Source organism: Bos javanicus, chromosome 3 (assembly GCF_032452875.1).
Source record: "Bos javanicus breed banteng chromosome 3, ARS-OSU_banteng_1.0, whole genome shotgun sequence".
Lineage (NCBI taxonomy): Eukaryota > Metazoa > Chordata > Mammalia > Artiodactyla > Bovidae > Bos > Bos javanicus.
In genome coordinates, this window is record NC_083870.1 from 51,287,949 (window position 1) to 51,304,039 (window position 16,091).

A 16,091-nucleotide genomic window follows, 5' to 3' on the forward strand; every position below is an offset into this window, starting at 1 on the left:
AGATTTATTGTGCAGAAAGTAGTGATCAAAATTAACTCAATTTATTTAGGAAATCAAGGTAATTATAACGGCTATCAATCCCCCTTAGGAAAGGTTTAGGCTTTAAGTACACACCACAGGCCACACTCTTTGGATCATCACATACAGTCTAGCACTGGAGGTTTTTGTATTTGTTTATTTATGGGTGAGGTTTTAATTCTTTCGTCTTCTACAATTAATTAGTTAATTAATACTATTTTTTCGCTGAGTCAGTCCACAGACATTCCCGCCAGGATGTAATGCTGTAGATCCACTGCCTGCCCTCGTGGAACACACAATCGCAGCGAAGACTGACTTTTCAATAATCAGCAGGGTGGTGCTTTTATGGCGCCTTACTGCTCCCCTCCAGTCCAGGTGCCTGGGTTGACCTTAGGCGGCGACGGAGCCCGCGCCTGGGGTACGGCTCTCCTTGGCTTGTCCCGGCAGGGCGGGGTCAGCCGAGCAGCCGCCGTCGCTGCCCCCGCGCGCTCCCTCCCGCGCGGCCTTTAATTTTGCAGCTCCGACCACCGGAAATTAGCCGCCGGCAGAGCGGACCCGGCCCAGCTCAGAGGAGCGCGGCGTGGGGAGGGCGTGCCTGCCAGCCCAGTCGGGCGCCCGCAGGACGCGCCGCCTGCACCCTTTAGGCCGGGGGCTCGGCGCTCGCCCACCTCTTCCAAATTTAACCATTACCTAAATCCGAAGGGAAATGAGCAAACCTCTGGGATTGGGTGTCAAGGTATTTTCAGCCTTGTTGGGCGTATTTATCCCGAAGTGTTTCCACAACAAGCTATTTCGGGTCTGCGGGGCAGGTTTCGCTCTGCGGACGCCGCGGCCACTCGCCGGGCTCCAGGCCGGCGGCACCGCGGGCGGGTGATTCACGGCCCCGACCCGGGGGCGGCGTAGCCCAAGCAGGCGGCGGGGTTGGGTGTGTGTGTGTGGTGGTTGGGGGCGGGGGGGGGGGGAGTGTCCCGGCCCAGATGGGCGGGGAAGCCTCCTCGGAGCTGGACGCTACCAGCCCCGGCGCTCCAGTCAATCTGTGTCCTGAATCTGTGACTTCTTCTCGCTGCGGAAGTCTCCCAGGAGCCAAGAATAGTTCTTTTTCTTTCGAGTCATTTCTAGTGCCCGGGTGTTTGGGCCCTCTGGGTCTCCCCATCTCCTGCCTTCCCACAGAGGGAAAAAAAAAAAAAACACGGAGAGAGCCGCGGGGGAGGGCGCTAGGAAGGCCGGGCCCCTTGTCCACCTCCTATACACCCTTGCGCAAAGGAGGAGCGCGCCCTGCCGCCCGACTGGGGCTTGGAGGAGGGGAGGGAGGCAGGTCTGACAAGGCTAAGCGAGCTACTCCTTAACGCTCAGGAAGTGAAGCTTGTGGTTTTGGGGGCTGAGCTCGGAAGGAGATTTAAAAAAAGAGAGAAAGAGAGACAGCGCGGTCTCTCCCGAAAGCAACTCAGTTTGAAAACTCTCGGAGCGCTGTGCCCGCGCCCTGACCCCTCAGGTAGGTCCGCTGCGCCTCTCTCCCTGGCGGGGGCGGACGCGGGAACTGGCACGGCGCTGCCGCTGCGGGGAAGACCGGAGGGCTCTACCGGGTTCCCACACGAGGTCGGCCGCAGCTTGGGAGCCAAAAGAGCTGTATCCTCTTGGTCCCCGCGCGACCCATACGGAGGCGCTGGGGATCTGGCTCAGAGGACCCACGCCAGGCAGTTTGGTTCTGCGAGGGAGCGGGATCCACAGGAAAGGAAACATCTGGTGGGGAGACGGCGGCAGCTGAGCTCTCCAGCTCCCGCCATCCCAGGCCCTGGCTGCGAAGAGTCTCGGCCGGCCCGCGTGCGCCGAGGGGACCGCCCCACCCCTCGGCCGCCAGCTGCTGCGAGAGGTCGCCTTCCCACGCGATCAGCCCTTGGTCCTACTACCGCTCTACCCACTCCACCCTCCCGGGAACGGACGGAGCCTGCCAGGCTGAAAGAGAGGCGTGCGGCTGTGGCCCGAGTCGGGAGGTTGCTTGCGTGCCTGCCTGATCCCGCGCTGTTCCAGCCAGTCCAGACTCGGCGGCGGTGGGGACAGCTCATCCCTGCATCTCCGCCCCACCCCCGTCCCGCTCCGCACCGAGCCGCAGCAGGGCCCCTCGGGACATTTTCACCCTCGTTTTCCTTTTCCTCCGAGTTTCATAGCCGTTTAAGAAATTGATTTTTGGCTTTGTGGTGTCTTAAGTAGACAGCCGACGGAGCGGCTCATGCCGGGGCTCAGAGAAAACTGAACAGACAGTCGTTCGCCCTAGGGCAGCCGAGCACCCCGAAGCCTCCTAAATCCCCGATCGTAGGGGCTGGCCCGGACACGGGCGGGTGGCACCCTCACCCCTAGGGGCCTTCTGGCGTTTAGGACACGGGAAACATCCCTTGGGACTCAGCTACACGTCCCAGCGGTCTTTTTCTCTCAAGCCTATCCTGTCCTTCTTCCGGGGAAGGGGACATGGTGGGGGCGTGGAGCGAGAATCCGTCTTGACTCCGGAGCGCCCACCGGCTGACTTTAGACCCTGGGAGCCGCATGACCCCTAGGCTGGCAGAAAAAACCGGGCAAAGCCCAAGGATGACCCTTGTCCCGCCCGGGGATCCCCAGCGCCCTTGTGTCTGAACTAACCAAGACAACCGAGAGCTGCCATGCCCGAAGAGCCTACAGCTCGCACGTGAACCCGGCCCCCATCGCCTTCACCGAGAGAGAAAGGCACATTCGTTTTCCCCGGACCTCCTAGCCCTCCTAGCCCCGCCCCCGTAGCGAGCCAGGGGCAAGAACCGTAGGCGCTGCCCCGCCTCCCCGCCGGGCTCAGGTTTCGACCCCGGGATTAGGTGAACTGATTGTGGGGGTTAATGAGAGCGGAGTAGCGGGCACTAACTCCCTCCCAGGCCCGCGAGCCCGGACCCCGGCTCTCCTGCTGCTGCCAGAGCAGCCTGCGCTCTCCCCGCGTGCTCTAAAAGGTGGGTTTTCTTCGGACTCCCGGACATCGTGCGTTTCCCAGCCGTCGCGCACGAATCCGGCTGGACTTTCCGTAGGCGAGGTTTCTGGTGAGCAGAATGGCAAGTGCTTTTCCGAGACGTTGTTAGGTGTCCATGGTCCAGTATGTCTTGCTCGGATACCTGATTCTTCTCTGCGCACCCGCGTCGCAACTTTTTCCCTGCGTGGGGGCACGAGTCAGGGCGTTCAAGATCACCGGGAAGCGAGTTTTCCCCGGGACCTTGCTTGGTCCTCTGCCACCTGCTTCCCTACCTTCCTGCCTTCTTTCTCCGGCCTTTGCTTCTCCCTAGTCCTTCTGCTGCAGTTCCCCCGACCCCGCCTCTCAGCCAGCGGGAGCCCTTTCTCCCCAGACCTCTTTTCACTGCAGTCTGTGAGCCTGCTCTTGGAGGCTTGGCTCTTTGCCCCAAGCGAGTTCGCTACCGTCTACACATTCCCCTCCCAGCCCCACTAAATTGATTGGCGCGTCTACGCCTTTCGCAGATCCGTATAGGCAGTGTGTGGTCGAGTTGGGGTAACTGGCCCGCTGGGGACTTCAGCTCTCCAAGAGTTTGATACCACAATGAGTTTTGCTAGGGAAGGGGAGGGGCCGAGGGGCGTGGGCAGGGCAGAAGGAAGAGGCCTGAGTCGGAGCCCGGAGACGGGTTGAGCTACGGCGGCAGCAGCGGCGGGCTCGCGCCACCTGTCCGAGTGCCACCTGGTGAGCGTGGCGCAGCGGGGCCAAGCCCCTCCTCCCGGGGGCCTTCCTCCCTCCTCCCTGCCCGAACGCTCTCTCTGCTCCGCTGCCCAGTCCCGGGGCCCCGGAGCGTGCTGACCCGCGCGTTTCCACCCTGTTCTCCTCTCGCAGGTCTCCGCCTGGCTGGGGCTGACGAACTCGGGTGAAGGTGGGCTGACGGCGGCTCCAGCGACCCTTGGAGAGGAGCGGGGAGCGCGCCCGACCACCATGCCGCGTTCGTTCCTGGTTAAGAGCAAAAAAGCTCACAGTTACCACCAGCCGCGCTCCCCGGGACCTGACTATTCCCTCCGCCTGGAGAATGTACTGGCGCCAGGCGGAGCAGGTGCGGGGAGGGCGCGGGCCGGGAGGGACTGCTCCCGGGGCCGTAGACTCTGCGTCCCGCCACGCCATCTCCTAGGAACCGGGGGAAGAGTTCTGAACCCCCTTTGCTGCCTTTTCTTGTTACCCACTGTTTGGGTTCCTTTCGGGCTCGTCGCCTAGATTGCCAAGGCCTCCCTGCTCTCGCCCTTGGATCCAGGAGGGTTCAGGCCAGGTCTGGGGAGAGCTAAGAGAGCCCAGGTGCCACCATCTGGGGGGACGCACTTCAGAACCATCGGGCCCAACCAGACCCAACCTGAGCCCCTATCCGGCCTCTTCTCCGCAGACGGCATCTCGAGCACAGGCGGGGCGAAGGCGGAGCTCAGGGGCCGTGTGTCCCCCGAGTCTCAGCTGACCGAAGCCCCCGACAGAGCCTCCGCGTCCCCTGGCAGCTGTGAGGGCAGCGTGTGCGATCGGAGCTCGGAGTTTGAAGACTTTTGGAGGCCTCCGTCGCCTTCTGTGTCTCCAGGTAGGGACCTGTTGGGGGCTCTGGGGCCCGGGGAGGGAGGCGGGGACAGGGACCCCGCGCTGAGCAATGAACCCGCGCGGCTTTGGGCACAGAAGTGCCAAATCGATTGCGGAGAATCTTTTCGAGAAGAGGGATTTGTTCTTGCTTCCCGAGTGGAGGCATTGGCTTCTCTAGGCCAGCGTCAGCCTGCTCGCGGGGGTCGGCTGCTTGGATCCCAGGCGACGGGACCTGGGCTGTTCATCCCTAACATTCATTGGCACGGAGCTAGTGGGCGAAAGAAAATAAATGAGTCGTTTCTTTAGGTAGCAATGTTGACATTTCGTTTTCTGACGAGAGATGATTGTTTACAAAGAGCCAGGATTCCAGAATACAGACCCCTCCCCGAGTCTCAAACAGAGACCTGGGCAGTCAGTGAAAAAAGATGTGTCGTTGTCTTGAAAAATTAAGCTCGTTTCCGCGGCTTTGGGCCTGGCAGAGATGGGGCCCCAAGCCGGACAAAAATCTCGGTCCCTCGCTAGGTCTTCGCAGGCGCAGATTGGGGGCCTATTTTATTTTTTGTTCTGCCGGGTTGGCCCGGCTTTGGGAACCAGTGCTTGTTGGTTTCATTTCCAGCCAGCAATCGAGTTTCGCGCAAACTGAGTGACTTGCGCGTTGGGTGGGGGCGAGTCTCCGGTTCCGGCGGAGGGGCATGGAGAGCGCAGGACCGGGATTCTGCTAAGGACCGGTTATTTCCAGATTCCATTTACCAGTTTTAAAAGATACCCCCAACCCCATCCCACACTCAGTGTGTGGATCTGGCTAAGCGAGGGCGTCTGGGAACAGGCCACCGGAGAGTCCTTCTTGGCTGTGCTGGACACCGCCCCGCAAGGACTGGGCGCCGCCGGAATCTCCGACGGAAACTCGAAGTGAGAAGCCACTTCTCACTGAAGTGACTAGCCTGAGCTGGATCTGTTCACAGAACTGCAGTGTTTGTGAACAGATCTGTAAATCCGTGTGTACTGAGGGGAAAGTGTATATTGGTAGCTGGTTTTAACAAAATTCGCAGGGGTGGGGGTGCAGAAGGCCGCTAATTCGGAAAGTTGTTCGTCTTGCAGGTGGTGGCTAAACCTTCAATTCTAAATTATTCTCTAAGAAATTCGTGTTTTGTTTTCTTTTTTGTCCCCTGTCAAACTACGATAGGAATGGGAACGGGGAGTATTTTGGCAAACAGATCAAGCCCCAAACCCCCTTCCCGCTGCCTCTTCGCTACCTGCCAACACTGGATATTTAATAACGTTGAGAGTGCTTACACCTTCCCGTTGTTTTTTTTTCCCCAGACACAAATGTCTCGGATAGGTCGGGCCATATTTTATTGGTCCTCGTCTCCCTCCCTCATTATAGATCCCAGGAAAGAAAAAGGACGGAGTGGGAACACGTAGGGGCCGGGAAAGCGCCGGCACTGGGCCCTCTGCCCGCAGGCTCGTCCAGGTCCGAAACAGTGGCCGCTTTCTCGTCCGGCACAGCTCGGCTCTGCTCCAAACGTTTGTAAAGCATGGCGCGCCCTTCTCTACGCGGCCGCCACATGTGCCGGTCCAGTCTAAAAAGACCCTCTTAACGTCGTGCGCTTCGGCTGTCCTGGCACAGAAAGTCCTCGCCCGATATCATTTTAAGTTTCTGTGTGCTGCCTTGCCGCCTCCAGTGGTTCTCGGAGGCCCCAAGGGACCCGGCCAGGGTTTGAGCCTGGAGGCGTCCCTGGCACCCAGCGCAAGGGCCGGCGCCCCGGCGCCCCAGGGATGGGTGCCTGGCAGTTCCATAGACACACCGACCGGTTGACCTGACCGGACGCCCTCTTGTGCCTCCACAGCCTCGGAGAAGTCGGTGTGCCCGTCGCTGGACGAAGCTCAGCCCTTCCCCCTGCCCTTCAAGCCGTACTCGTGGAGCGGCCTGGCGGGTTCCGATCTGCGGCACCTGGTGCAGAGCTACCGGCCGTGCGCGGCCCTGGAGCGCGGCGCCGGCCTAGGCCTCTTCTGCGAGCGCGCCCCGGAGCCAGGCCATCCCGCGGCGCTGTACGGCCCGGAGCGAGCTGCGGGCGGCGCGGGGGCCGGGGCGCCCGGGGGAGGCAGCGCAGGAGGCGGAACTGCCGGCGGCGCGGGCCTGGGGCTCTTCGGCGACTTCGGGCCCGCGGCGGCAGGACTGTACGAGCGGCCGGCCACCGGCGGACTGTACCCGGAGCGCGGCCACGGGCTGCACGGCGACAAAGGCACAGGCGTCAAGGTGGAGTCGGAGCTGCTGTGCACCCGCCTGCTGCTGGGCGGCGGCTCCTACAAGTGCATCAAGTGCAGCAAGGTGAGGCTCCCGCGCGCCTGGCTTGACCGGCCCCGCGCCCGCGCCCCACGGCCCGCGCCCAGCCGGCGTCCGCGCCCCTCGGCCCCTCTCAGCGGCCCTCTCCCCGGCCCCACCCGCCTCAGGTGTTCTCCACACCGCACGGGCTCGAGGTGCACGTGCGCAGGTCCCACAGCGGCACAAGACCCTTTGCGTGCGAGATTTGCGGCAAGACCTTCGGGCACGCGGTGAGCCTGGAGCAGCACAAAGCCGTGCACTCGCAGGTAAGCGCGGGGCGAACGGCCGCGCGCCGCCCTGCTCAGGTTTTCGCGTTCGGGGATCTCCTGTGCGACACCGGATGCCCTCCGCCTGGCAGCTTTCGCCTTGGACTTACCCCGACTGCCCCCAGTCCCCTCTGCCACGTCCCCTGGCTCAGACGTAGGCGTGGAGAGAGAGGTCGGGCGTTGCCGGCCTCGAGGCAGCCCTGGAGTTCGGTGTCACATTGTTTGTGAGACTCAGGAAAGTGATCTTGATCATTACTTTGGGTCTGAGGAAGGCTTGTATGCACTCCTGCGGGTGATATGTCAAATTTGTTAGCTCTGTTTCTTGGCCTCTTTCTTTTCACCAAATGGCTGATACTTAACCTGCCTTGACCTCTGCGGGTTGAAAAGGAGGAATCTCAGCTCATTTAGAGCCTCCAGTGTTTGTCCCGCTATTCTTTCATTTATTCATTTGTAAATATTTGTTGCTCAACTTCAGGTACTAGGTCCTTGAGAATCCAATAACACACCAGCTTCCTGACAGGATACCCTCACAGAGATTATGCTTTAGCTGAGAGGGTAGATAACCAAATAAGAACACAAGTAACGATGGCAGCAGAATGCTTATTTACAAACTCATTTGCTCAAAAGTATTCTGTCTCCTTCAACACCCACACTGGGTGGGGATGGGATGGGGGAGGAGCATCTCAAGAGATTGAGGTCTAAGCCTCCTGTTGAGGAGGGTGGAGAAGTGTTTGTAAATGGGTGTCAAAAAAGCAGGGTGGGGATACAGTTTTGCCAAGGGGTGTGGAAGGTTGTGGCTGAAAAGTGTTTGGGTCGAAAAAATGTTAAAGGGGTAGAGGATAAGAGCGGGAAGGGTGGAGGCTGGAAATAAACTGGGAGGAGAGAGGATAATGGAGCACCCTGTGTGGATGGAGAGTCTGAAGGAGGGGACAGTCCTGGTTTGGGGGATTTCAGGGTCAGTTGGTGGTGAGGAGAATGGCAGCCTAGACGATTGCAATAGGAATGCCACGTCTTTCTGCAGGAACGGAGCTTTGACTGTAAGATCTGTGGCAAGAGCTTCAAGAGGTCATCTACGCTGTCCACACATCTGCTCATCCACTCAGACACCCGGCCCTACCCCTGTCAGTACTGCGGCAAGAGGTTCCATCAGAAGTCAGACATGAAGAAACACACCTTCATCCACACTGGTGAGCGAAGGCCTTTGGCTGGTAGGAAACACCTGGTGAGGGATGGGAAATAGGGGGAGGGTGGGGGAGGTCCAAGTGTTTCTCCCTGAGGCCAAGGTAATTCACCTCCTCTGTGATATTCTTGAAGAGAATTGGTGGTAGGTGGGACCTCCCAGAAGGAGTTAATCCACGCAGAGAAAACTGAGGAGGCAGATTCTCTCTGATTCATTTACATACATGGTTCTCCACAGAGTCTTTGATTTGGGGTTATATCTGAAGAACCATTCAGCAGGTCAGCTGCAAGTTTTCTATCCTTGCAAAGAATATTTTCCTCTACGTTAGCAGCTGCTCCAACTTCTTTCTGCTCTAGGTGAAATATGAAGCTCCGGGTCCTTTCAGAGCATTGCTCTAAATGTTTACCTAGAGATCAAGATTTTCTCCAGGGCTACCACCCAGCCTTTTCAGGGGGAAGGGTCTTACGTGCGACCTCTTGGCTGCATTTTTAGGAGTCTGACCACTTATTCTGATTGAGCAAGGGAAAAAATGGTAAATATTACTAGGCTTTTTCATCTAAGCACTTTTAAAATGCGGTATCTCATTTTATGCTCACAACAACTCAGGGAGGTGAAGACTATTCCTTATCCCCATTTTAGAGAAGAACAAACATAAAGTGAGGCACAGAAGGGTTAGGTACTTTCTCAGAGTCATATTGGTAGCAAGTGGTAGATCCGACTTAAATTCAGGACTGTCTGCTCTCAAGTGTCTATGCTTTCTACCACTGTTTATTGTATTCTGTTTTCAAAGTCAAAAGGATTGGTGAATATAGAACTCCTCTATTCACTTATTGCCCTTTTTAAAATATAAGCAAGTTTGTCATAATAATGATGATTCTTTACTTATTATAATGCTTCATAACGTACCAAATGCTTTCAAATCTCTCTCTTCCTTTGATTCTTACTCCTGTCCCATAAAGTAGAAGGAGCTGCTCTTACCATCATGAAACTCAGAGAGATGGAATGATTTACCAAAGTTCAGACTGGAAGTAAATCATCAGGCTGTGGAATGCTCTGGCTTCCAGTCCTGGATTCTAAATTTTTGGTTTTGTGTAGGCGGCAGTGTTAATGCCAGGACCACTCTCTCTAATAATCAACAAGATATTTACATGAGAGCCAGAATTTTATTTCAGAATATGAATACTGACTTAATTTGCAGTGTGTTCCAGACAATCACCATTGATGTTTTTAAATATGTCTGGCGTTGCAAAGAGTCGGACACGACTGAGCGACTCAACTGAACTGAAGTGAGTGTAGATGCCTCCGTCAGAAAACCCAGAAAAAATATCCTACTTTAATTGTGTTCTCTTGCCTGAAATTTCCATGCAACTCATTCCTTTTGAGTAAAGGTATTCAAGACATTTACCAAAATGCAACTAGGATCTTGATTGAGTGAAACATTAAGCCTTTATCAAACGTTTTCATTATAGCTAGAATTTGTTTCTCAGATTTGTTTGACCCTAAAGGGATAGGACAAGTTTTGATGAGTGGTTCCTTATCAAGGAAATCTGAAGCACAAAGATAGAAAGGGGTATAGCAAGAGGAACAGAGAGTTCCTCAAAAACAAACTTCATCTATTTTGCATTTTTTCCAAGACCAAACCTGACAATAATGCCATGCTGAGGCTATTTGAAAACATCATACTGCTTTTCCAAATGTTAAACTGTACATGGATTAGGGGGGAAAAGGAACACTTTTCTGTTATTTATTAATCCATGGTGAAAGAGCTGTTGGTATATAAAGAATCCTGTGATTACCCTCATAAAAAAAAAAGTAAAATCAAGATAGAAAAGGATCAGCTGCCTTAAGAAATACTTTGTGACCCAGGTGTGGATTTTTTAAAAATAAGACTTCGAGAAATACCCATCCTTCAGATGCATTCTGTTGTCCTCCAAGGGCAAGAAAGAAGGCAGCCTCACTGGTCCACACAGACCAACACCGACTTGGAAATTCAGATTTGAAAACTTCCTCTCCATTAGAACAGAGTCACATGGTTTGAAAGACAGCACCCCCACCCCCCTACAGCCCTTGTGCTGAACATCTGCTGTGGGGAGCTTTCTACTTCTGAAGTCGGGGGTGTCCTCCCAGGGCGGATTCAGCTGCAGTTCTGGGGAGGGCACGTGGCCTGTGCTCTGCTTCCGTTTAGCAGGAAACGGTTTGAGGCCTCCGGCTGGGAACCCCCATGCAGAAAGCCTCCCTTCCACCTGGTGCACCTATGGCTTCCCTGGCCTTGCATTGCCACACACATCACCCTCCAGACTGCTCACAGGCCTTAGGCTGTGGTGTAGCCAGCTGCTGCCAAGATCCTGTGGGTCACTGTGAGTCCCCGCTAGCTTTATCATGGACTCATGCTTCCCCTCTCCCTTCCATCCCTGTAGGCGAGAAGCCCCACAAGTGCCAGGTGTGTGGCAAGGCATTCAGCCAGAGCTCCAACCTCATCACCCACAGCCGCAAGCACACAGGCTTCAAGCCCTTCGGCTGCGACCTGTGTGGAAAAGGCTTCCAGAGGAAGGTGGACCTCAGGCGGCACCGGGAGACGCAGCATGGGCTCAAGTGAACACCGCACCTCATTCGCGTGTGCAGTCATACAACACTACGGAGGGCAGCCTCCCCACTTGCCACCAGCCACTTCCGCAGATCTCTCTGGGGTGATACCTTTTCCCTTTCCTCCCTGGAACTGCCAGAGGAGATAAGTTACCTTTTCAAAGTCCAGCGTGGAGGGGGAACCGAATGACTCCCTGGGCAGAGGACTCGCCAAATAGGCTTCTTTACACCTGAAGACTCCAAGTGGAGAAGAAATCGGCTAAAATCTTCGGCCTGATAGTCCTTCCCATACCCAGACCTGTTCCACAGATAGAAAGCCCCTTGGGTTTCTTCCCTTCTCTTCCTGTCCAACCCCAGATACTTGTGTGGAAGAGGAGGAATCATCTCTCACAAGATAGATACATATTAATGTTTTTATCTGGAATGAAGAATGAGTGTTATTTTTTTCCTTCTGGGGACTTTGTTGACCCCTTTTTGTTGGGTGCTGCCTATAAAGCTTGGAGGAATTGTTTCTTGCATTTGAAAATTGGTTCAGAAACTGATTTGGGAAGGGAATTTCATACTTTTGAAAATGACAAAAAATGCACTGTAGAGCCTGCCCAAAAAGAAGCAGAAGGAAAGTGGGCTTGGTGAGAAGAGATTCAAGGTTCTCCCTCCAGGAGACTTGTGAAGGCTTCTTCAGAAGAGTGGAAGCACATAGTAATGCCTTTGGGCAAGGCTGTCATCTGTTCACTCAGCAAATGTCTACTGACCACCAGTTACCATGGTATCAGGCACTATGCTAGGTACTAGGGAGCCAGAGAGTAGCGGCTCAGTCTCTGTCCCTGACCTGCATCTCCAAGTAGCTGGGTCTGTTCTTCCCCACAAAGGAATTCTGAGAAGATAAAACAGGATCTTGAAACTTCCCTTCAGGTCGTTTGGATTTTATCAAACATAAACGAAAAATAGCTGAATAGATACTTCAAAGATTCATGTATAAATTGTTTTTTTATTGTTAAGCTGATATTTTTAAGATGTCTAAGCTAGCAGGCATGTGGGAATGAAGGCTCTGTCTTCAACTCTTTTGAACCCTCCATGTGTACCACAGAGGGAAAAAAAGTGATATTTTTACTTTGATGTAAATGTTTTTAGATCTTCTGGAGTGTATTATGTTTGTTAATATGTATTTATTAGAGTGATGTTTTAAGTTAATAAAGTATTAAGACTCTTATATATTGCTTTTCATTTAGGCAAGGAATTTGGTCTGTATGGGGAGTTGGTACTGAAGGACACTGGAGTTAAATATAAAGCAGATAAGACAACATCCAAAAGAGAGCAAAATCCAATAGCTCTGGTTTTCATGTGTTTTTTTTTTTTTTTCTTTGTTTCATTCTGTGCCTGAGCACCTTCTTTCTTAACAGGAAAGCTAGGGTTACAACAGTAAGCTTCTACCTTGCCAAGTCCCTGATATCCTACATGTATGTGCTCAGTCATTCAGTTGTGTCTGCATCTTTGCAACCCCATGGATTGTAGCCCACCAGGCTCCTCCGTCCATGGGATTCTCCAGGCAAGAATACTGGAGTGGGTTGCCATTGCCTTCTCCAGGGGTTCTTCCCTACATGTTTATGGGCTCTTTATTCTGAGAGTTTCAGGATTTTTTTTTTTTTTTAAACAGGCCAGAAGGCTCCCTGATGAATAAAGACATTAGAAACCTTTGGTCTAGAGATTGAGTCAGTCATGACCCTGTCACCAGCATACCAGGTGACTTGGACAAATCGTTTGACCTTCCAGATACAGATTTCATTCACCATAATAATGAAGATATGATTCTGTCATCACAGTCCAAACCTGACTACTTCTCTGGAGATTGGAGGGAAAGAAGTATCTGAGATTGATTAGCTACCTCACCTAAAACAAGTTATAAATCTGAAGACTGATGAGAGGCAGTAAAATTGGGATCTAGGTTATTTCTGGCTCTGTCCCACCTGTGGGAATTTCTGGCATAGATCAGTCCTTGAAAAGAATGAACCCAGAATAAACTTCTGGCCTAAATCCCAACTACCTGTACTCTTTCTAATACTTGGTCAAGGCAGTGCACAGCCCATGGTGACTGTCAGCAGATTGTCCATTTCTGTTCAAATCCATTTCACCCATATTGGTATGTGCCTGGCACTCTTCTAGGTGTTGGGGATTCAGCAGTGAACACAATGTCCTGTGGAGCTTTGTATATTTGGTCAGTGCTGAATCTTCAACTCCCAGAACAGTGCCTGGTGCATAGTAGGAGATCAATCAATATTTGCTGAGCTGGTAAGTGAATACGCAGAGGAAATAAACTCCTGCTTCATCCTGGCTGCTCTGCTCTCTCCAGCAGAAAGGGAAGAGAAACCGCTTGAGGGCCAAAGAAGCAGATAGAACAGGTAGGACTCTCTCTGGGTTGGAGAGTAAGGGGGGCTTTGACCATGCTTTTCTCTGGTCTCTCCAAATCTCAGTGCTCCGCTATCCTCACTTGGTTTTTAAGACTGTATCTTTTCATGTCAGTTTACTCTCATTCAAAACTGAAACATGTACACTCGAAGGCCGTTTAAGATAATTTTCCAGAACTGTTGGGTGAACAGCTACAGCATCTAGGAACCTCTTTCTAGTGTCCTGGGAAACAAGGTTCCCAGTGAATAAAGATCACAGAATGATCTTCTCACAGGATTCACCGTGCACACCGGTTGCTAATTTCTAACTTGGTTTGAAAAGTAAAGAAGCTACATTGTGGGGTAAGTAGAACTGATTGAAATCTAGTTAACTGCTCTGTCCTGCGCTCCCATTATGACTTTTAGAACTTTGATCCATTTTTATAACCTATATGCAATAAATGTGAAATTTAATTTTGATGTTAATAGTATGCATATTGGGGGGAAAAACATATCTTGATATCCTCACTTCAGAATCAAAACAAATTACTGTGCCTGTTACTGTGTGAAATTTGAAGATTGCGAATATCTCTCTTAATGTTATTACTTGACTCCATTAAAAATAGATTGTGAATATTCCATGTCACATTATTCATGAAGCAGGCCCTCTGCCTTTTGTCCGCGGGAGTAACAGTAGAAAGGGTAACCAGAGACACCAGAGCACACCTTTGTTTCTTTCACTAAATTTTTAATAACACCTCCAGCTAGCCAGTTGGTGAAGCTCAGCTCTTGCATAAAAGTGGAAAAGCACAGCTATCTCAGAGAAGACCAACTCTTTCAGGAGCTAATTTGAGTTTGCGTTCATCTACACCAGAGATGATTAAATTACCTATCAGGTGTGCTGAGCTATCAGGATTCAGGCCATGTAAAAGGTGAATTTCATCTGATTGATTTGAAACAGATGGAACAATTGAGTTTTCAAAGCCCCACCTTAATTAAAGGAAGAGCAAAGTATCACTCTGGGTGGGTTCTTAACTGCCATTGCCCTTGAAAACTGGGTGTGGATAGTGATTTTTTTTTTTCGGTGTAAGTGTCGATAGTGATTTGACCTGTTCATTTTGTCGTGTGCCTGTTTGTTTAACCTGATCATTTAACAGAAAGAAATGAATTCAGAGTAAGGCCAAAAATTACGTGATTTCTTTGTCTGTGCATTTCTAGAGCACTATTTAAATCTCTCCTGCTATATTATTTCTAAAGTAAAAATTTCTCAGTTACATATGTAATATATTAATTCAACATTTCATTCATTGAGTTTTTTTTAAAAAGGAATATCATCCCAAACTCTTCTCACTTACAAGTTTGTTAATTTTTTAGTGCTCATTTCCAGCCTACCCACGTGTGTGTATATTTATGTATTTTTTTATCCTGTGATCAGTTGATGTCTACATAGCGCTTTTATTTATTGATTGATAATATGGACATGTATTTGCTTAAAATAGAAATATTTATGTTTAACAATGAGAATTTTGACATTTTATGGTTAAGTTTTATTGAAATCATTTATTAGGAATTTTATCATTCATTAAGATAAAGTCTTTTCTGAAGTTTTATTTCAAAGTTATTCACTTTAAATAAAACATTTCAATCGCATGGGAAATTAAAGAGACTAATACAATAAACATCAGTGTACCCATTGTTCTGCCATATTTATTTCCTATTTTATTTTAAAATAAAATATTACAGATATGGTTCAGTAACTTCTAGAATATGTTTTTACCTAACCCCAGTCCCTTTCCTGTCTCATCAGAGGCATCCACTATACCAGAATTGGTACAATATCATCACCATGAATATTTGTATACCTTTACTTATACAGAGTCCCATGAAGAACATGTGATACTGTTAGGTATATTTTAACTTATTATAAATGGTGTCATAGTGTATATATCCTGCGTCTTGCTTTTTTTCCCCTTAGTACTTTCTTTTTTGAGATTTATCCATGTTGATACATGCAGTTTTGTTCAGTTATTTTAACTGCTGCATATAGGATTCATTGTATGAATAATTAGGTATTATTAGGTGATTAGTTAGGTATTCTCCTGTTGAGACAGTTTTGGTTATTTCCAGTTTTCCCCTATCACAAACAATTCTGATGCAAGCAGCCTTTTACATATGTCCTTGTGAAAGGGAGTCTTCAGATTATGTTCCTGGGAATGGAAATGCTGGATATGTCGGTTCTCCCAATTTACGTTCCCATCAATAGTATGAGAGAATTCCTGTTGCTCCACATTTTACTAACACTTGGTATTTTCAGACTTTAAAAATGTTTGCCAATTGGGTGGATGTGAAATGTTAATGTAATTTGCATTTCCTGATTTCTCGCCTGGCGTGCTGCAATTCATGGGGTCGCAAAGAGTCAGACATGACTGAGCGACTGAACTGAACTGAACTGAGTGAGGTTGAGAATCTTTTCATAAGTTTTTTGGCCTCACAGGTTTCCTTTTCTGTGAAATGCCTGTTAATGTACTTTGTCCATTTTTTTTTTTTATTGGGCTGCTTCTTTTTTATCAACTAATTTTTATGTGTTCTAGGTACTCACTATTTTGTTAAATATGTTGCACATGTCTCCCAGACTGTAACTTGCATTCATTTTGGTTGAAGAGAGAATTTGTTTGTTTTTGTCTTTGTGTTTATGTTTTTAAATGTATTTGTCTTTTCCTTATTGGCTTATGCTTTTTATGTCTTAATTAAATCCTTCCCTAATTGGTGATCATAAGCTTAT

The 16,091-nt window shown here is 50.7% G+C and overlaps 1 protein-coding gene across 3 annotated transcripts; it reads left to right on the plus strand.

The window, feature by feature from the left end:
- The first annotated feature begins 984 nt into the window (after positions 1 to 984).
- On the plus strand, positions 985 to 13,945 carry GFI1 (growth factor independent 1 transcriptional repressor). 3 transcript variants are annotated; one of them, XM_061411200.1, is made up of 7 exons: positions 986 to 3,718; positions 3,866 to 4,076; positions 4,398 to 4,580; positions 6,424 to 6,905; positions 7,028 to 7,165; positions 8,187 to 8,352; positions 10,763 to 13,945. In XM_061411200.1, the coding sequence occupies exons 2-7, from the start codon at positions 3,962 to 3,964 to the stop codon at positions 10,939 to 10,941; spliced, it is 1,263 nt and encodes a 420-aa protein (XP_061267184.1). In that variant the 5' UTR covers positions 986 to 3,718; positions 3,866 to 3,961; the 3' UTR covers positions 10,942 to 13,945. The 3 variants fall into 3 exon arrangements, with proteins under 3 accessions (XP_061267185.1, XP_061267184.1, XP_061267183.1); XM_061411199.1 differs by having other exon boundaries at positions 987 to 1,510; XM_061411201.1 differs by lacking the exon at positions 7,028 to 7,165 and having other exon boundaries at positions 985 to 1,510.
- The last annotated feature ends 2,146 nt before the right edge of the window (positions 13,946 to 16,091 follow it).